This window comes from Meleagris gallopavo, chromosome 6 (assembly GCF_000146605.3).
Source record: "Meleagris gallopavo isolate NT-WF06-2002-E0010 breed Aviagen turkey brand Nicholas breeding stock chromosome 6, Turkey_5.1, whole genome shotgun sequence".
In the NCBI taxonomy this organism is placed as follows: domain Eukaryota; kingdom Metazoa; phylum Chordata; class Aves; order Galliformes; family Phasianidae; genus Meleagris; species Meleagris gallopavo.
Window position 1 is genome coordinate 47607298 of NC_015016.2, and position 20487 is coordinate 47627784.

Below are 20487 nucleotides of genomic sequence, written 5' to 3' on the forward strand. Positions count from 1 at the left end.
TTTTTAAGTCCTCTGATTTTTCTGATAAAAGTGAAACTGCTGCTGACTATTTCAGTCGCTCCAACCGCAGGGGAAGCGTTGTTTCTGATGCAGATGATGTCCAAGGTTTGAATAGTGTGAGTGTAATGCTTGTTATTATCTTGTGCCAAATACAGCAAACTGACTAACCATGAATTTTATTTTTGTTCTCCAGAGGAGTAAATACTATAAAAGAACTGAGTTCTTTTGTCAAATCAATCTGCTTGTTGAAGGATTGAGGCTTATTTCAAACTAAATGCTGTGTTGTATATAAAAAATATCATGAATTTTCTTAAAACTGTTTCATGTTGCATGCTGCTTTATTTTAAGGAGATTGTGCCTGCTGCTTGAAGCATGTAACGTCTTAACACTTCACATTATTTTGATAGGTGATAAGCCTAAGCATCTCTTCAGTATAAAAATCTTTTTTTTTTTCTTGTGGAAGTTTATGTTATGAAGTTAGCAATATCCAGTTTTGCTTTGTGGAGTTTTGGAGTAGTGATACTTGTTTAGTATGCTCTTGTTAGCACATTCTAGTGTTCATTAACCCATTGTAAGAGTTTCTAAGAACCCTTTATTGGAGCCACCTATGCTCTAGCACTGAGTCCTAGGTTAATAGAGCTTGTCACAGGAAAATTGGGATGACAGATTTTCTATGCATTCCTTTGATCTGAGCTTCAAAAACCTAGCTACCTTTGTTTTTTATTGCTGTTGTTAATTCTAGAAAACTGTGTCACTTAAAGTTTTTGTTTAATAGTGGAAAGAATAGGGAATTTTCATAACCTTGTCTTCGAATGATCAGGGCTAACACATGCAGTAGAAGGAAAAGTTGGGAGAACTGGGCAGAGGGGAGGCTACCTGATCTACTAGCAGCCTGCCACTGCTTAATTAGGTAAAAGCCAAACTCTTCTTAACTGTGCATCTTGCAACCTCATGCTGCTTCTCAAGGCTGGAGCCTGGGAGAAGCTCCACGAGGAGATTGGTGTTGCACTCAGCTGACAGCAAGGTTGGAGAATCTCCAGCCTCAGGAGCTGGTGAAAGTTAACCACACAGAGCCTATAAAGAAAAGCTAACCTGGATTTCTGTTTGCAGCAATTCTGCTTTGGTTGGAAAGCTGGACTAGATGACTACTAGAGAGTACCCTTCAACTGCTGTTTCTGTCATTCCACATTTTGACAGTATAATAGTCATATAGTGCTGCATAACTTGTATTGTAGTATTTTATTTGTCTGTATGTGGTCAAAGTAAGACAGAGAGCAGTCATTTATCTATTTAAAATCTTAGCTTTTCTTAACTTACAGTAAAGCTCTTTTACTCAAGCTTGCTCTGCTAAGAGAAGGTGTGGAAGCTGAGACAAACAATTGTTATTTTCTCAGTTGTTTTTATCATTGTTGCTATGTGAGTTAATTTGTAGTATGTAAAACTACTTATTCTTAATGTAAATGTAGACGATAATAATACTTTGTCTTTCCAAATGATGCTTCAGATCATTGGGATTTTTCATATCATTTTTACCATCATGGGAGTGACAAACATTACAAATTAAAATTTCAGTATATCATTGGAGATGATAGAATCTGCCATGGAAATGCATTGTCAAATGCATTGTAGAAGCCATAGCAGAAAGAAAAAAAATCTCATAAAGGAACATTTGTTTTTACTATGATGGTAGCAAACCTCCAAATCTGTTGTCATTGAGCTTGAGAGCAAAGTGGACGGTTTTGGAGAAACGAGCTTTTGAAAAGGTCATGCTTTTAAAAAGTACTCATCAGTGTGTTAGTCTTCATTTAATTTCACTGCAGTTGGAAGTATGGAAGTCTACAGTGCAAGTCTGGATTACCAAAGGTTCTGAAATAAAAAGTTGAGATGGAAGTGAAGTGGGGGAGATGTTCATTTGCTCAGGCTGCAGTCTGAAAAAATATGAATTAAAATTATTTAATAATTCAGAACTTTCACTTGAAGTGTTTTTTGTCCTTATGTAACTTCTGGTTTTACTGAGGAGTTAGAAGTAGCAAATGTGTTTTCTAATAACTGGACCATTCACACTGGTGTCACTGATTGTCTGAAGTGCACTTGCATGGATCTTTGTTATGCCACCGAGTGTTGTAGTCACTACTGTGCTCAGATTTGAAGTAATGGAACCTGTTTTGTTCAGTACTTTATTCTAAGCAATGAGTCTTTAGAAAACTTTGTAAAAGGTTTCTGGCTTTTTCTTTACAAGCATTCATTTATTTTGCAGTTAAGGTAAAACTACATTTTGAGGCTGTATTTTTTTTCATGTGTTTTGATCTGTGTTAACTTCTGATATTTCTTTTTTGTTTCACTTTTTGTTCTTAAATATTTTTCAGTATCTTTGAACAGAATAGTGCTTTTTAGTCCTTTGTAGCAAAAGGTGTATTGTGACCAATTTCCCTCCTCTTTTTCAGCTGGAAGAAAAGAGTGAAAAATCACATTCAGAAATTTTTTCAAGGGTAAGAATCTTTAAATTAAAATTTTTGATTGTTGGTATTCATCCTTCAGTTTAAAAACATCAAAATTTTTCCAAAAGGAGAAATACGTGCTTTCTTTGTGGAGTGTATTTTAGTAATTTTAAGAACTTGCAAAGAAATAATTTTAGACACATTTCTTCCACCAAAAATAATGCATTGCATCTTATTCCCAAAGGAAATAATATTACTCTTTAATATCCTTTTAAGAAGTATCGATTTCTTGTAGAATCCATTTTCTGGGTAAAACATTCACTTGGAAAGGTTGTATTTTAAGAGGCTAAGACTTGAAAAACACAGATGTTGGATCCCGTTGGAGAATTCTGAATCCTGTGTGACAGAAAAATTTTAGAAGTGTTTTTTGGCACTAACAGCCTCCTTATGGATATCTTCTGAACAGAAAATTGGAAATAAACTTGAAATGTTACAATAACTGAGATGTTTTCTATTTCTTTCTGTTCTGCTGCATGCTGTCCTTTAAGCTTCTCATAAATCCGGTGACAGTGAACAGCAACCAGCATTTCATCAAGAAGTAACATAAGTGCTGGAAAACATTTGGTGGAAAAATGCTTTATGGTTATGAAGTAATTTATAAAGACTGAAGTCAAGTATACCACTATATCATACCTGATCCAATGTTTTCCCCTTTTTAAGCCATCGTCTCGCAATTCAATTCCTCTGAGTGGCAACTCATCTAGGAGAGGAAGTGGAGATACAAGCAGTTTATTGGATCCTGATGCCTCCCTCAGTGAATTACGGGTAAACTGCATTGTCAGAGAATCTGGATCTAGCTTAAAACTGTATTTGTGGTTGGGAGGAAAGCTTTTTACTTCTGGTTTCATAGTAGTAAGAAAATGCTATGAGGGTTTAATTTTCAGTCAGAGGAAACTGTGTATATATTTTTGTGTTGATAATTGTATTGATCAGTATTTATGTTGCTGATAGCTTATTTTAGTAGAAGAATTTGTTTATGTCAAGTTTGAAATAGTTATATCCTGTTCAAAATCTGTTTTAATTCTCATAGCTTGGATTCAGTGATGCAAACAAAATCTGAATTTCCACCTGGTTGTTGTGAATTAAATACAATTTGTGTAAATTACTGCAGGCGTTGGCATTTGACAAAAATGCATATAAACATTTTGATGATCTTTCAGCTACAAATGTGTTTCCCCATACTTCTTATGCGATGGTTCATTCCTATGTCCTGCAGGATATCTATGATCTTAAGGACCAGATACACGATGTAGAGGGGAGATACATGCAGGGACTTAAAGAACTGAAGGTATTAGGGCTTCTCCCATGCATGCATTCTGTATGGGTATTTTGGGGTAACGGAGATATCACTGGTTCCACTAACTGTATAAAGCTTTACTAACAAGTTCTTAAATTTCTTTAAAGCATGTACCTAACTTTTAATGCATAGAGAGTGTCAGATTGAGTTTGTCATTTGGATAAAATATTAAGATCTGCTGTCTCATTATACATTTCAAATCATTATTTGGTTTACGTTAACATTATTTTAACTTTCACGTTTTAGTGAATGTTCTGTGATAAGGTTTTAAGAGGTTTAAGGTACTTTTTCAGTGCTTTGTTAGCAAATAAATAGTTATTCAAAGTAGTTGCTATATGTCAGATGAGGAAGAAAAAAATAAGATACAGTTATGATGAATAACTTAATTACTCCTCCAATTTCCAGGAAATTCTATAAAGTAAAACTGAAGGAATGCTTTTGAAATATATGCATGTAGGCAGGCATGTTGCTTGCAGGAGGAGATTGTTTTGTTTGGATCATTTGTAGACTGCAGTTATGAAAGATAATTATTTGATTGTATTGGTTTGCACTCCCAGTTATATTCTTCTTAAATCATAGACTGATATTTTCAGTTTTGGATTAATGAGATTTGTCTGTATTTTGGCTTGCTTAAATTAATATGCTTGTCTTTTGTAAATTTTCCCACAATTAACAGTTTGCAGTTAACAGTTTGGTCTCTCTTCCGCACTGAAGGGAAACTAAATATGACAAATCAGGCAACTTACAATATCTTTTCCAGGATTTGTTCCCTTTCCTGCTATCTAGTCGTGAGTGGCTTTGTATAAAATAAAGAGCTCTTAACGTTCTTGTTTTACATCCATATAGAGGAAGAATTCAATGGCTGCTTCTTGCTGCTAGAGCATATAATGTTGGCATTTAACAGCTTCCTTTTATTTTCTTGGTTAAACAATGTGATAGATATTCTAGTAAAGAGAAAATATGTCATTAGACCTGTTCAAGGTAGCAAGAATGTTTTTTAGAGGATAATAACCTCCTTTTGATATGATAGGATTAGAGCAATCTAAGCCTCTGTTTTAACTATATCTGCTATATGACTATTAAAAAGATTTCAAAGAGTGTCAGAGTTGGTATAAAGCTGATTTTTTTTTCTTAATATTGTTAAACTTCCTTTGCATTTTCAAAGTTTTCCTCAGCAGACTTGAAGAATTGCTAGATTGCTAGTCAGCTATGTTGTACTAACTTTGAGATTGCATTATATTTTCAGAGTAGGTCTTCCTCTCACACTTCTGCATGCCAAGGCAGCTGTTCTGTCATTACAAGCACTATTATTTGTGTATTATCTGTTAGAGTTGCCAAAGAGCACAGGTGTACAGTAGGCAGTAAGATCTTGGACCTGTGATCGACTTTAAAGATAGTACAAAATGTACTTGATTTTTTTAAATTATTATTAATAGTATAAAATAAGTTGATTTAGAGAAATTCTGTCAGGAACCCTTCTTTCTATTTAGGAATGTACTGCCTTCTCAACTGCTGGTGTTTTCTTTCATTTAAGAAGAGCTACAAGGGTACCTGCTCCTACTTCTCGTGTTTTTCCAGTGGCTGTGATCTGTAGGCCCACTTCCCCCATGTCTCTGTAGTTGCCTATCCCTCTGGCTACAAAAAGGTTTTCTTTTTCCACTTGGCTACAAATCTGGGTGTCAGCACAGTCAACAGTATTCTAAGTACTTCTGATTTAGTCAGTTCTTCACATCTTTTAATGTCTCAGTTTGCCTCTGTTTTGCTAAGTCTTTCTGTATTCTCTTGCAGCAGCATTTCCCTTTCCTCAGCATTTTTTTCTAATGCATTTTATGGAGCTCTGTCTTGATGTCTGCTTTGTTTATTCTTTTGGTTCTAGCTCCAGAGGCTTATTTGCACAGCCCTTTGGCTTTGCTGAGAATTATTGGTAGTATTTCTTCTAGTTACAGGTTATGTACAGAGTTTTATCTATTTTCATTCCAGCCCATTTCCACTGCTTCATCCTACTGCCTCATCCAGGTCTTTCAGAAACTCTTCCAGATCCTTATTACTTCTTGCAAAACTGGGATTATTACTGAAAATGCACGTAGTTCTTACACCATAGGGAACATGATGCCTTACAAAAAGAAATCATGAGATTAGTAATTGCACAAAATGGAGCTATGGTAACTTAAGCTAGAGGAGAACATGGCATGAAAATTGTATGCATATGAATATTTTTCCAATGCTAAAAGAAAAAAAGTATTTTGTCATGCAGTTGGTTTTATCTCAAAAGCTTCTCAGGTATTTTGATCTCTTTTTAGACAGAGTTAACAATCTGCTGTATAGGTAGATTTTGCTGCAAGTATCCATACCTAATCCAGAACATCTGTTGCTATATCCTGAAGTCATCCTTGCAGAGCCTACCCCCACAAAAGGGCAGGTGTAGCACCTAGAGACGACATGGTGGCAAGGTGATGGGTTAACGATTGGGCCAGATGCTCTTAGCAGTCCTTTCCAAGCTTAGTGATTCTGTGAGTTAGTCTTCTCTTAAAAAAAGGAACTATTCCAGAGATGTCTTAGTAAGATTCAACTTTTTCAATTGGTCATGGTCTTCTAAGCATAGCTTGTCTCCTTTCTTGGAAACAATTGCCACTCTTCTGTCTCAATATCAGCTTATTCCTCTTCCATAAATGCAGATTTTTCTGATTAATTGCTGATTAATTGCATTTTAATTTGATCTTTTAAGCTCCAAGCAAGGTATTTTTTTTTTTTTTTTAAGGCAGCTAGGCATCTGTTTTGCAATCATTATTTGGTCTTTTCTTAGTTCTTGTTGATGGCTAGTGATCTGGAGCATATGGCATAAAATAAGGGGAATGTGGACTTGTTAAGATGGGGCTTGGGATCATCTCATTGATGTTTTCAGCTGCCTGAAAGGAGTTGTAGGAAAAAATAGAGCAGATTCCATACAGAGGCAAGCAGCAGTAGGGCAAGATGCAACAGACAAAAATTGTATGGTAACAAGAGAAATTCCAATTTGATTTCAAGAAAGAGTTTTCACAAGGAAGATTGTCAAACACTAGAACAAGTTGGCCAGCCTAGTTGTGCACTCTGCATCCCTGGAGATCTTCAAAATAAACTGGAGAGAGCTCCAATCAGCATGATGTTGGCCCAGCTTTAACTGGGAGGTTAGACCAGATGGCATACAGGGACCTCTGCCAACATACATTACTGTATGATTCCTCTCAAGACACTCACAGAAATGAACAATAATAGGCATTTTTCTCTGCTGTTTTTGTTGTTGCTTTTGTTAAATCTGTTAAATGTAAAAGGACTATATCATTTGCCTTTTATGACTTGTATTATTTTGCTTTTCCCTCCAAATGGAATTCTTCTTTAAAAGTCTTGGAAAGCTTTACTGTCTCTTGATGTTTTGCTTTACCAGTAACTATATATACAGAATTTGTCATGATTGCATAATGACACTTTTAAATCTAAAACTTGAATTATCTGAATGCACTTTGAAGTGGTCTTTATTTTTTCATTATTTGCTTATATCTCATCCTGAATCTTCTTTGCTGTTTGTTATTTTCTGTCTCCTGGATGATAACAATACTTTTCTCAATACTTCCTGGGTTGTGTAGTCTATTCTGATCTGTAGCCTATCTGGACATATCTGGAATTATTTCTTCTGGAGTTCTTGAAATACTGGATTTCTCAGCACAAAATTCCAAAATTCAGTGTATTGAATTGATAGGTAGAAATGTATATAATCATGATAGAAAAATAAAAGAGAAAATAGGCACTTTAAGGACAGCTTCCTAAAAATGAAGGTTTGTTGTAATATGGATAAATAATTACACGTTATGATGTTACGATACCTATGCGTGATTTTGTATTTTTTAGAAAATTTTATTTATTCTACTCCTTAAAAATAGGAAGATAGAACAGTTTAAGCCAAAATACACAATTACTAGAAACGTGTCTACCTTGAAACTTTGAATCTAGATAATAAAGCCCTTCTTATATAATAAGAATAAAGTTAAAGCTACTCTGGGAGATTTTTCTGTAGACATTTACAGTCATTTGTCTGAGTTCTTTCAGATTTGTTGCGGTGTTCTGACATGTTTTCCTTTGCATGCACTGAATATGAAGTAAATAATATACTGATGATACTTTGTTCCTATAAATTATGAAGGTTGCAAAGCAGAAAATGTCAAGTGGGATACTACCCTGTAATTTTGTTACTTGTGTTATGATAATTTTCTGTCTTGCTATCTATAACATAATATGAATAATGGAAATTGAGCTTTATATCCATAAAGTTGTCACAGAAATAATAGATCAGAAACAAGAGTAGTCGCAGAGTTTGACTGTGTAGCAGTTAACACTTCAATTCTTATTAAAGCAATTAATAAAAAAGACAAATGTAACCCTTTCTGCTACCCATAGGATTCACTATCTGAAGTTGAAGAGAAGTACAAGAAAGCTATGGTTTCCAATGCTCAACTAGACAATGAGAAAAACAACTTGGTGTACCAAGTGGATACTCTAAAGGATGTCATTGAGGAGAAAGAAGAGCAAATAGCTGAGTACTACAGGGAAAATGAAGAGAAGTCAAAGGTACTCATTTTTGAGGGTCTTTTTTTTTTTTATCTTCCCCTCCCCCCACTCTACAGAGAGAGTTCATAGGAAGCTTCAGCTTCTCAGTAAGAAGCAGTCAAGGACCTCTGGATGAACAGAAGAATCTATCCAAATACTAAAACAAAATATTCATTTGAACTGAATAGGATGAGTTTGGTCAAACTTTCTTGGAACAGAAAATCTGTGGCAGTTTTTTTTCCAAGCAATACATAGACAGATAGGTATCATTGATATTATGCATAAACCTTTATGGAGTCTTTTGTCTCCATTCCGTATTTTATTAAATGAATTTTCTGTACAGTAAGTATCTGGGGAACTTACCTAAAATTTAATCTGTGGTTTTTAGTCCTTACGTAGTTAGAATTTCTTAAGTTGTTACAGGGGTTTCTCAGATATTGTCACGTTGAGATAGACTAGTAACTTGTTTAACTTAAATGTATTTAAAATGCATGTCCAACCACAAATAAATAAAAGTCATGAATTCGATACAGGAATTGGAAAGACAGAAACACACGTGCAGTGTTCTACAGCACAAGCTGGATGAACTTAAAGAGGGCCTTCGACAAAGAGACGAATTGATAGAGGTATGTTGATGTGTGGTAATCATGCATGATAGAGCTTGTACAAATAAAATCAGTGTAAGATTTGAACAGGAATAGTCATTACACACAAAATTAACTAAAGTGTTAACTCCCATGTTCATTAAAGAATTTATCTTGTTTTAGAGAATAGAATTTAAGCTAATCAGTCTGCTAGCTTATAAAGTTAAGAATGTCCCTGACAGATTTTAATGTGTTACATATTAGAAAATCCTTTGTTTGGTAGCTGTGATTCTCACATGAATGTGCCTTGTGCCTTTACTTTCTTCTGAGAACAGAAATAATGCTTGTATGACCAAAATCTCATCCCACAACCAGAAGTTCGGAAGCGTGGATAGTCAAATTATTCCTCTTTGCTTTTTCCCAAAATTTCCATTTTGGCTATTTCTGATTTTTGTGACCATCAGCCACTGGAGCTTTTAGTACTGAGTGTTTGCTTGCTTTCCAGTCAAGCATAAATACAGCAACAGTTGTCAGTGTTACTGGGTCATAACCATGTTGCTGTTTTTTTTCTTTTGTAGTGTAGTGCTATATGTGAAATACATTGATTAAAATATCTGGAAGCTGTCAGCAAGCATACTTCACTTCCTGGATGCTTGATTCAAACATTCTTCTTTATGCTTTCAAGAGAGTTTTCTATTTGTTAAACACTAGTAAAATCACTTGTCAAGAGAAGTGTGTAAAAAGCACTAAAGCAAGTGATTTTTGGCAGTTGAACATAACTAGTTCCTAGAATAGCTGTAATTCCATAGATATCACTGTATTGTCCTTGTCAGCTAACTTTTCAGTGTCAGCTGATAATGAATCTTCTGCAATAGTTTCTTTTCCTATTGTCATGTCCTGTGCATTTACTATCTTTTTAACTTCCTTTGCTGAACAGTATTGGATATTGCAACTTGTCCATGTGCTGTGATACTTCTTACTGTTTTTGACTAATGTTGCAGTGCTTTAAAGGCAGATTCCCTGAAGAATGTACTGTGTATGTAATACTCTCCTCAGCAGTTAATTCTAGATTTTTTTGTTGTTGCTAATGGTCAGCATCTTGCAAGCACCAATTTAAAATTTAAATTTATGGGCTAAAAGCCAACTTTGTTCATTTAATGAAGTATTTATTTTGCCACCACTGATGGTAGACAAATTTGTTGAATACAAGTGCAGGCTAAAAATCTATTAGTTTCTTGCATTGGTGCTATCTTACATAATTTAAGTTTGCTCTGTGGCAGTAATCTTCCAAATGTATTTCATTATGTGTTTTCTCTCAGGTCTTACTCCATAAACAAGGTTGTTTCTAGATAACAGATAGTGTATCTGGGGAGGGGTTGGGGGAAGCTAGCAGGTGGGGTAGAGCATTGACTTCCAAATGGTACTTAAAGGTGTCTGTTTGCCTGAAGAAGGCATGCTGTCTCCAAACTGCAGTGGGAACTCTTCTTGAAGAACAGTAGTGCTAGCTGTACAAAATTCTGCCCTTGACATGCAGAAATGGAATAAAATTACGGTTCTTTTACATGAATTCAAATGAAAAATATTACACAACACTCTTTTTTCTTTAACCTCATGTTCATATACTCTTTGGTTGGCTTTTACTGCTTTATTTCCTTTACCTTCAAATGTGAATTTTTGTTTTTTCTTCATTTCTTAATGGTCTTTCCTCTTTTATTCTTCCCTTATACTATTTACTACAGGAGAATCAACGCATGCAGCAGCATATAGATTCCATAACCAAAGAGGTGTTTGATCTCCAGGAGACAATTAATTGGAAAGATAAAAAAATAGGGGTAGGAAACAATTACGGGGGTGAAATTGTTCTTTTAATTTAAGTAGACTAATTCCCCTCCTCCTCCCAAGGAATGCTGTGTACTCCAAAGAAATGAAGGCCACTCCCAATTTAAGTATTTAAAATATTTTGCAGTCATCTTGTTTGAGAGAGAGAGAATTAGCTCCACTTTCTTTACTTGCATAATGGTGAATAATCTTAATATATTAAAAATATGGAATTAACTGTTACGTACAATTTTTTTTTCAGAACACTTTTAACCTGTAGTCAAGACTTGTAAAAGTAACTTTTTCCTTATCCTTAACAGATATAAAAATTGTTCCTTTACACTGATCCACAGATACGTGGCACTGATAGAGTTTTACACAGAATTGAAATAACTTTTAACACTTTTAGTGTTTATGAAGGTAAATTAAATTTTTCAAAATCTGAACAGAGTTCAAACCTTGCTAGTGATTTGGCTGCTACCTTTATTGCTGTCTTAGCAGTTTGCCTAAGAATCAGTGGATTTTCAATTGGTCTATTTGGAATAGTGGAAAACCTGGGGAGCTGCAGGTGCTAAGAGTTCAAATGCAGAGAAGTCTCAGTGAATACTTGTTAAGCTTGTAGTTAGCATACCTAGTGCTAAGGTATGCATGCAGACTTGAGTTCTTCAGCCACACGTGCACATTTCTGTATTGTGCTCTTGATTCTTCTAGGTCTTTACTTTGGATACAGTACTGAACCAGGCTGACTGGTACCAAGTCTTGGAACTGAGAGCTGAAATTGAAACATTGGCTGTATCAGCTCATTTGAAGGAGTATCTCTGGGGTTCCTGTGTAGCAGGAAAGGTGGTACAGCAAGAACAGTCATGTATTTGTTACACAGCTGATATAGTTCAGGCAGGGCTTGCCAGCTTTGCTTCTGGTCACAATGAAAAAGCTGCCTCAGAGCCAGGCTGACCCTAAAAAATAATTGCATGGCTGAACTTGTGGCTGTTCTGGTCTGCAAGTAAATTGCCTAGCGGTGAGAGGGAGTTAACTGTGGGTAGTCTTCAGAAGGGAAGTGTCTTTTAGGAACTTCAGGGTTGTTTCTATCAAACTAATTTTACACCAGGATTTTGACTTATTCACATTTCTTTGAATATTAATGTATTTGCTGAAGCTCAAGTTAGTGTGAAAAGTGAAAAGTTATCTTTAGCTTTCAGCACTTAGATTTATTAAAAAAACAAAAACAAAAACAACCCTCTTCCTTCATGTCATTTTTATTGTTTCATTCCTTCAAACCGTACTGCAACATTCTTCTCCATCAGAAAAATAGTATTTCAACTTCCATAGTTGTTTTTTTTTCTGGGTATGCTCCAGGAAGCTTATTTTAATTCTGTATTAACTGATCATATTTCTTCCACACTTACTCTTCATCACTTCTGTGTACCAGACTGTCTCAGTTCCTGTTTTTTTCTTTCAGATACCTCACCACAGTTAATGCAGAAGCTATTATATATCTAATGTTCAAAGAACTAAAAGCTTCCTTGACAATTATTTTTTTCTTTAGTTACTGCAGATATTCACAAAGTCAAAAGCTAAAAAACTTTCCTCCCAGTTTGTGTTCTCATCTTAACCTTAAAATCTCCTACTTCTTGAAATGTAATAATGCCACTGTCTTTTTTTTTTTTCTCACGTTACCTAAAATGTTTAGGTATTTTTCTAAGCTCTCAGTTTTTGTCTTTCTCCTCAGTACTGAGTCATCTTGCTAATTTTACTCTATTCCAGCTTCTTTGCAAAGCTTCAGAAATTCAGGAAGTAGTTTGACTTAGAATTATAACCTACCTCTAAAAAGTTTGCAAGACTGATGGTACCTCAGAGGAAGGAAGAAAGGCAAGCAGAACAAAGATAGCATGGCTTGTTCTACCCATGTCTCCTTATATTATCCTGTTTCTACAAAGCAATCAAAATTAGTAGTTGTGCCTTGTTATAATATGGTCAATTTGAAGACATTGAACAAAACTTTTAGGTTAGATTATTACTGAAAGGTACAGCTGTTGTAGTCTAGTACCTGTGTGACCAATTTGAAATTAGCAGTGATGTGTCTGAATTTGGTATAGATTTCATGAAGGTTTTTGGAATATTTAATAAGTAGAACCCTGGACAAGTATGCTCTTTACCAGGCAGTCAGATTTTAATCACGTTGGTATGTTAAAATATGCTTGTAGAGTTCAATTTGTTGTTATTATTACTATTTTAATTTTCCTTAGAGAAGAATTGCAGTAGTACAATATCTAGTATAAAATCCATGTCATATCATAACCCTCAGGCATACAAAAACAAGCAGTTTTACAAGATTTTTCAGTTTTGAGTAGTCATTATCAATCTCTCCATAGATATAGGTACCTGGTTATAACAATTTCCTGCTTGCCAACACTTTTATGTTTTGGGAGAAGATAGAAAGGGTGTTCTAGTAAGGCCAGCAGCATCACAGGGCACTGCCAAGAACACAGGTTCTGCATCTACAGTGTGACTTTAGGCCTCTGTGTCCACCCTTCCATATGGGTGAACACAGAACACTCACCCCCACGCCACCCCTGTATGCTTCAGAAATGGCAGTCGTCTTTCAGTGGAACACAAAAGAATGTACTGATTAAGGATCTTCACACTGATGTTGTTACAAAGATATAGTATGGGTGTGGAAATGAAAGGACATCTTATAAATTCTACATTTCAATTGTTTTGTACTAATTATTAAAGTTCAGCATACTGCAATCACGTGGAGCAATTACAAGCAATGCAGTGGTATTCACCTTCATTTCTTTCTTGTTATCATTCCTTCCTAAAAGCATGATGCAAAGTGTAGCTAAATAACTTTCTTAGGAAAACTTGTGCATGTTTTTGCAGTTGCTCTGTAGTCAGGATTATTTGTAATGCATGCGATATTGAGCTTGAATGGAATACTGGGATCCTGCCCAGTCAAGGGAAAATGTCTGATTAACTGCCAAGTAACAGAGCTGCAGTTTAGTTAGGTAGGCAAACCCATCTATATCCATATGTTGTGCTTTTAGCTGTGATCCTTTCTCATGCTGGAATAGTACTGCTAGTGCTTGTTTCTGCTTTTCTGTAGAAGTGATTAATCTGCTTATAGTAAAAGGTGCTTAGTACAAATAACCTAGACTTCTGAGTGCATGGCAGAATTAATATATGCAGTGGTTCAATGAGGTAAGATTTCTACTTCCACACTGTAGAAGTTAAAGAAATTTATCTCAATGAGTGTGATGCTTGAAAATCTTTTGACAATTGAGTTCCAGCAAATTTTATATCTGGCCATGTTAAGAAGAATGACTTGCTCTTCTAATGCCTTGTTTAGATTATCAAAATCTATCAAAACCAGAATATTCTAAAAAATTCTATAATAGAAATTAACTAAGACCCCACTGGGACAAAATTTGTCATGAGAAACGTGGCAATGAGGCTACATGTTTGACTTGCAAAATGTAGTTGTTAGATGTTAGCTATAGATACATTTTACATACATAAAATACCCCTTTTAATTTCTTTTATTAAGCTTTTTGTATTTATTTTTAGAAAATCTTTCTGCTATCTGTCATCTTTTTCTCTGTGCCATTCTTTTCCTTGCTATCTGCCTGAACCCAGGCCCTAGAAAGACAGAAAGATTACTTTGACTGCATTAAGAATGAGCGAGATGAGCTCAGAGAGGAGTTGGCTGACCTGAAGGAAACAATGAAGAGAGGAGAGGTATGTTGGTAGTAGCTGCTTTACAGTATCAGAAACCCAGCAATGGGGCATGAAATCAAGGTCGGTGAAAAGGAGGAAGAATGGTTACTGTTCTTGTGCAGCTTCAATACGTGACCTTGGGGTAGGTCGGATGGAGCACTTCATTGTAATTGTTTCAATCTCTTCAAGAAGGCTTTTCAAAAACTTTCGGTACGGTTACATTTTAGCAGCGGACTCCTGTGAGTACCAATTTCTCTTCTGTACTTTCAGAAACATGGATTAGTGATAATCCCAGATGGCACACCAAATGGTGATATAAACCATGAATCAGCAGTTGGTGCAATAACAGTTGTATCGCAGGAAGCTGCTCAAGTCTTGGAATCTGCAGGAGAAGGACCGCTAGGTAAAGATATCCAAAAATAACTACAGTTTATGAAGCCTACTTGCTTTCTGTTCACAATCCACGGGTTTTAAAAAGAATCAAATAGAGATAAAGATAACATATGCTTTTTTTCTTTTTCCCAGACATTTATTTTAGTTTCTTAGTTAATCTGTGTGTAGTCAATACCCCGTGAAACTGTTAGTTAACATGCAGATAAATTTCACTGTACACTTGCATTATATTTGCACATGATGTACAATAATTAAGCGTTGTTTAGATGAGGATTGGGCTTGGTACGTGTTTGTATTGTGAAATACACACCTTTTATGCTTTGTTACTGACAAAGTTATGCTTTCCTTGTAAATCCTCCTATAATCATTACATTTCATTATCTGACAGGGTATTTTGTAGCTATTACTGATCTCCTAACTGATTTGAGATTTTGAAATATTCCTCTGGGACCATTCCCAAATACTTTTCTGTAGTTTGAGAACAGAAACTATAAAGCTTTCTATAAATGTATGCTTTCCACAAGCCTACTGCTGTACCTGAAGAGGTAGCAATCTTTAAGAATAAGGCAAGAAGAGTATGCAACTAGGAAAAAAACATGTTGGCTGCTTCTATATGTTGAAACAAAACTATGTTTTATTATTTAAAACCGATCTTCACTTGACTGCTTGGTTGTTAATTTACTTTGAAGAATCACTAAACTTAGAGCTCTTTGTTCTAGAGCTGTTATACTAATATTCGAAACAATTAAGTATTTTCTCATTTTACTGCTATTAGCTGAAAAGCATTATGTTATTGCTAGGGAGATATCATGGTTTTGTTCTCCCAATGCTGTTAGCTTTGTTTGAAGAACATTTTACTTACAAAACAAAAATTACAAGAAATAGATCCTTACTTAAAGATTCATGTTTTCTAATAGAACTTTCTTGTTTTAGATGTCCGGCTACGCAAATTAGCTGGAGAAAAGGAAGAACTGCTGTCCCAGGTAAAACAGCCTGTTATTTTCAAAATTATACCTCTTGTGTATCCTTTACAGGATATTCATAAAGTAGCAGTAAACAAATGCAGGCACCTTTTGATTAGTCACCAATACCTGAGCGCTCAAACGAAATAAGACTGAATGTTTGACTTGTAAACTGTCTGACTGCCAGGAATTATCAGGTCCTCTCACTCTGTTTCTGGTTCTAAAGAATGGAGAAAAAAAAAAAAATTAGTACACATAGATTTCCTTCTGGTATTATCCAGGAATACTGAATTCAGTAAAATACAGCTGTCGGAAGTCTGGCATCTTTCTGCCAAACTGCTGAGTGGTAATAGTGTACTATTTCTTTAGTCACTTCAGTTAAACAGAAAGTTACTAGTACCAAAGTAGCTGTGTTTTAATGTAGTTTCAATATTGAAGAGAGAGCTCAAGAAAACACACATCCAGTGAGTATTCATTAAGTATACTAGTTTCTGTGCTTCTAGTTGAACATATCATCAATATAAAAAATATAAAATGATGTTGCCAACATCTGTTTTTGCTGAGAATGTACCTACATCTTACACGCATAAAAATATGTATAATTATAGCCATATAAGTGTAAAAATCAATTAAAAGATTTGGTTTATATCAGGAGTGGGGATTTTGCAGCTCCCATTGCAAAGATGACATGCAGAGAGCGCTCACCTCGCTACAGTGGGGAAATGGTTTCATAGGCAGACGTCTGGGAATGGACTTCCTGCCTCTCCTGCATGGCTCAGCTATTCCCACTTGCAGAACTGTCTCAGCAAGTGCCATCTCAGCACTACTTGGCCTCACTGAATGTTTAGGTGTACAGCTACCGAATTTTTGTGTTTTTCACAAAGTGAAACTTGTGTTTCAGGTTAGAAAACTGAAGATGCAATTGGAAGAAGAAAGGCAGAAATACTCTAAAAGTGATGGCATGAATCCAGATATAGTAGGCTTAGAGAATGGTTCTGACTTGCAACTGATTGAAATGCAGAGTACGTATATGGTTATGTTCAGAGGTATTCTTACTGGGGAGATGAAGCTGCCTACCTTTTCCTGTGTTGTTATACAGCGGTAGTATTGTGAACAGATATGTCATTGAGTAGGTATTTTTTCCTTGGTATGACTCCTTGCAGGAAATTTCTCACTGTATAATAACTTTAAATATGTATTTACATGTGGTTAGTTGGTTCTCAGTCAACAGTCTTGCCTAGAATGGGTGTCGATAATTGAACAAATGTGTTTTTTAGCTTTTAGAATTTCAGCTGAATTGCTTTTGTTAAAATGTTCTGATTGTTTGTTTGACACAGAAACTTATCTAAAAGATTTAACCATTCCCTAAAGCAAAATATGAGAAATTACTAAAATACAGCTCAAAATTCAACACTGCTTCTTAGCAGCATTACACTACTTTCCGTTCCAAGCAAGTTATTTCTTCAGCTGAATATTTTACTCGTTTAACAGATTGTCATATGCCTCAATATAAATAAAATGGGCTTTTTAGTGAATTTGATTTAAAAGGTGTACTGACAGTACAGAGAACTGCTCTGAGAAATGTATTTGTGTCAATTTTTGTCTAGGAGATGCCAACAGACAAATTAGTGAATACAAGTTTAGACTTTCAAAAGCTGAACAAGACATAACCACCTTGGAACAAAATGTAAGTGCATCTTTCTTCAAATTTATTTGTACCATTACACTTTTTCTGCAAACTTTTACAATACTTTTTCTCAAGAAAACCTATGAAGACTATAATTTGATCTACTACTTGTTCTTTAGTTTGCACAGAACAGTGTTACATTTGTACTCTCTTCCTATTTGCTGCAAGTAAATAGCTGTGCATAGTCTAAACATAGAAGAAAATACAGAGTTAATTTGCACATTAATGTACAGCAGAATGTAAACAGGGACTAGAGCTAGTCTTTTTAAGAAAATTCATTAATGTTAGCTTAATTGTATGAAGGTTGTATTTGACTGTGGGACACATTCTTAGAAATTCAGGAATTTTAGTGTTAGCAAAGGGTGAGTAATGTGGTATGATGCAGCATCTCTGCAGACCACTTGAAAATTATTTAAGGGATTATAGTATGAATCGAAGTTGCACAATTGCACTCTCGTATAGCAGTGGATGATTACCCCGTCCTATGGATTTGTGGGTAGCAAGGAGCTAAAAAGAAACAGTCTAGCAAGTGAACTTCAAAACGCATGGGTCCAAACCAGGATTTTGTCACAAGTCCATACTTTTCTGTTGAAATCTGTACTTTGGCTTAAGATGTCTTGCATCATGTTATGACTCTTTCTTCTTTCTACTTTCATGTGTCTCTGGTTTTTAGCTTTCCAGGGTTTGTATAATCCCCATGTATACCCAATTCTTTATTTTACAGATTGCTCTCTCTGCTTAGTTCAGTATCTTTTCATATCATCTGAAATATTTCCATACTATGTTCCATTCTCTACTGTTTTCTGCATCCTTTGCCAGGAGACCAGCAGAGTTTTGAAGTTCTGCATGCCATTTCATTGCTTTTAGCTTTTTTTTTTTGGTGGTGGTAATAGTGGATTTTTTCTTTGTTTTTGTTTTAAACACTTTGAAATTATGGCTGTTGCTAAATACATTTAAACCTCCTCTTTCTATACAGAGATAGGGATAATTCACAGGATGCCTTGTGTTAATGTTCTCTTGGAAATGGAAGAACTGGTGGTGGTAAGTGAGCTCAGGGTGGAACACCTTGGGTAATCACTCTTTTTGTTTGGGTTTGCAGGTTGGACGGCTGGAGGGACAGGTTGCAAGGTATAAAAATGCAGCAGAAAATGCAGAAAAGGTGGAAGATGAACTCAAAGCTGAAAAGAGGAAGCTTCAGCGAGAGGTGATTAACTTGATTCACTTGTCTTGAACTGCACTGTCTTTTATGTCCAAGCTCTCTCTTTTTAGTAATCTCTGTTACAGCTGTCAAGTGTTTTCAGAAGGCCTCTGACTCTCAGTGCTGCATTCAGAGGACAACTGTAGCACGTGAAAGTAGTATTAAATACCATTCAATGCAGTATTGTCCTTGAAAGAGAGGATCTGAAGTTATATTTTCTCCTAATGCGGTAACTTGTATATCTTAAACTAATCCTTCCATAAATATTACTGAAGAGCCAACCTTCCCATAATCGAGTATCATCCTAGGAAGTTTCCATCACACACGTAGCAAAGAGCTGGAAAGGACATGTTTGGCTTGGAGCTACTGCGTGACTTGTGTGATGCCTGCTACCCGTGGCAATGTGTCCCCATCAGCTAATGACAGTAGTTGAGAGGACTTTATCTTTCAATAGCGTGTAATGGGAAACTGGTGATGACAGTATTTCATATTCAAATTGCTTACCCATTATTATGTTAATATTTAAATTCTCGTTCATCTGGCTGCAGTAACTATATGGCTACTCTTCAAGTATCAGCCTTAACTCGCACAGTACTTTTGTAAAGAATTTTAAAGCTGTATTTCTGACTTTTATTTTCATTGTCAAGGCTTAAAAACAGCAAGAAGTCCAATTAAACTTGGTGGTGATAACTTTTGTTTTCACTTTATAGTTAAGAACAGCACTGGATAAGATAGAAGAGATGGAGATGACCAATAGCCACTTAATGAAAAGGCTGGAGAAGATGAAGGCAAATAGGACTGCGCTTCTATCTCAACAGTGAAGTGGAAATTGAAAATACAATGCACTGCTCCTTGAATAACTAGCCCCTAGCTCATTTTTAAATACAGACTTTCATTGGCACACACTATGTGAACACAGAGTTGTTCAGTGGTGTTTTAGTTTCATAATTAAATGACATACTTCTTTTTGTAACTTATGAGAAAATGAAATGTAGTTTGAATTCCCTTGTGAATAACAGCAATTTTTCTGTAGCGTTTGATTCTAGAGTCAGAGCTGGAGCACAATGCTGTATGTTCAACCTGGTGATAGAAAACATTTTCACAACTGTGGAATCAAGTTTACTCACGATCTCTTCTGGCTGCTTTAATGATGCTTGATGCTCAGAGACAACTGCATGAATTCAAGACGACACTGTATTATAAACTTAACATATGTTTGCTCAAGACATCACACAGCACAAGTGCCTTTTATCTGGTGCAATTTAGACTTCATTGTTGAAATAACCCTTGAAATCAGATAACATTTTATTTTAAGATACATTTGGGGTGTTCAATGAACTTTATACATTTTGAAAATGCATTTTTGTAAAATATTTAAATTTATAAGAAAATAAATAGGGACTGTATATAAAAATCTGCTTTTTTTTTTTGCATGGGCACATCTGAGTTCTAGATAACTTTGTCAAATACTAGCCCTTGATGCTCTTAGTTTAAGAGTACAGATTTTCAGACTTTTGTTGTATTCCGTCAATTTGTCATCTGCTGCTCGAGTGTGAACTGAAAATTTAGGGTGGGAGGAAGGGCTGGGAAACATGGCTGCGGAGTTTATTAAATGGACACTTTACTGACCAAAAGCAGATGCTTTGTGTTTTCTTTGAAATGCTGAGGTTCCAACGGAATAAAGAAAGTCTTCACAGAACAGTGAATTTTGATCTTCATATTCATAAAAAAAGGGTTTTTTTTTTACTTTTTAAT

At 35.4% G+C, this 20487-nt stretch overlaps 1 protein-coding gene across 19 annotated transcripts in view; it reads left to right on the plus strand.

The window, feature by feature from the left end:
- LRRFIP2 (LRR binding FLII interacting protein 2) overlaps positions 1 to 20146 on the plus strand; it is a 49860-nt gene extending 29714 nt beyond the window's left edge. For 8 of the 19 annotated variants that reach the window (XM_010713063.3, XM_010713065.3, XM_010713064.3 and 5 more), the window contains 14 exons: positions 9 to 116; positions 2445 to 2489; positions 3159 to 3263; positions 3715 to 3786; positions 8224 to 8394; positions 8907 to 8999; positions 10697 to 10789; positions 14412 to 14513; positions 14763 to 14895; positions 15819 to 15868; positions 16749 to 16869; positions 17455 to 17534; positions 18634 to 18738; positions 19443 to 20146. In XM_010713063.3, coding sequence (XP_010711365.1) covers positions 9 to 116; positions 2445 to 2489; positions 3159 to 3263; positions 3715 to 3786; positions 8224 to 8394; positions 8907 to 8999; positions 10697 to 10789; positions 14412 to 14513; positions 14763 to 14895; positions 15819 to 15868; positions 16749 to 16869; positions 17455 to 17534; positions 18634 to 18738; positions 19443 to 19553 — 1389 coding nt within the window. In that variant the 3' untranslated portion in view covers positions 19554 to 20146. The remainder of the gene's footprint in view (positions 1 to 8; positions 117 to 2444; positions 2490 to 3158; positions 3264 to 3714; positions 3787 to 8223; positions 8395 to 8906; positions 9000 to 10696; positions 10790 to 14411; positions 14514 to 14762; positions 14896 to 15818; positions 15869 to 16748; positions 16870 to 17454; positions 17535 to 18633; positions 18739 to 19442) is intronic. The other 11 variants (XM_031553995.1, XM_010713067.3, XM_031553998.1 and 8 more) reach the window with 11 other exon arrangements.
- The last annotated feature ends 341 nt before the right edge of the window (positions 20147 to 20487 follow it).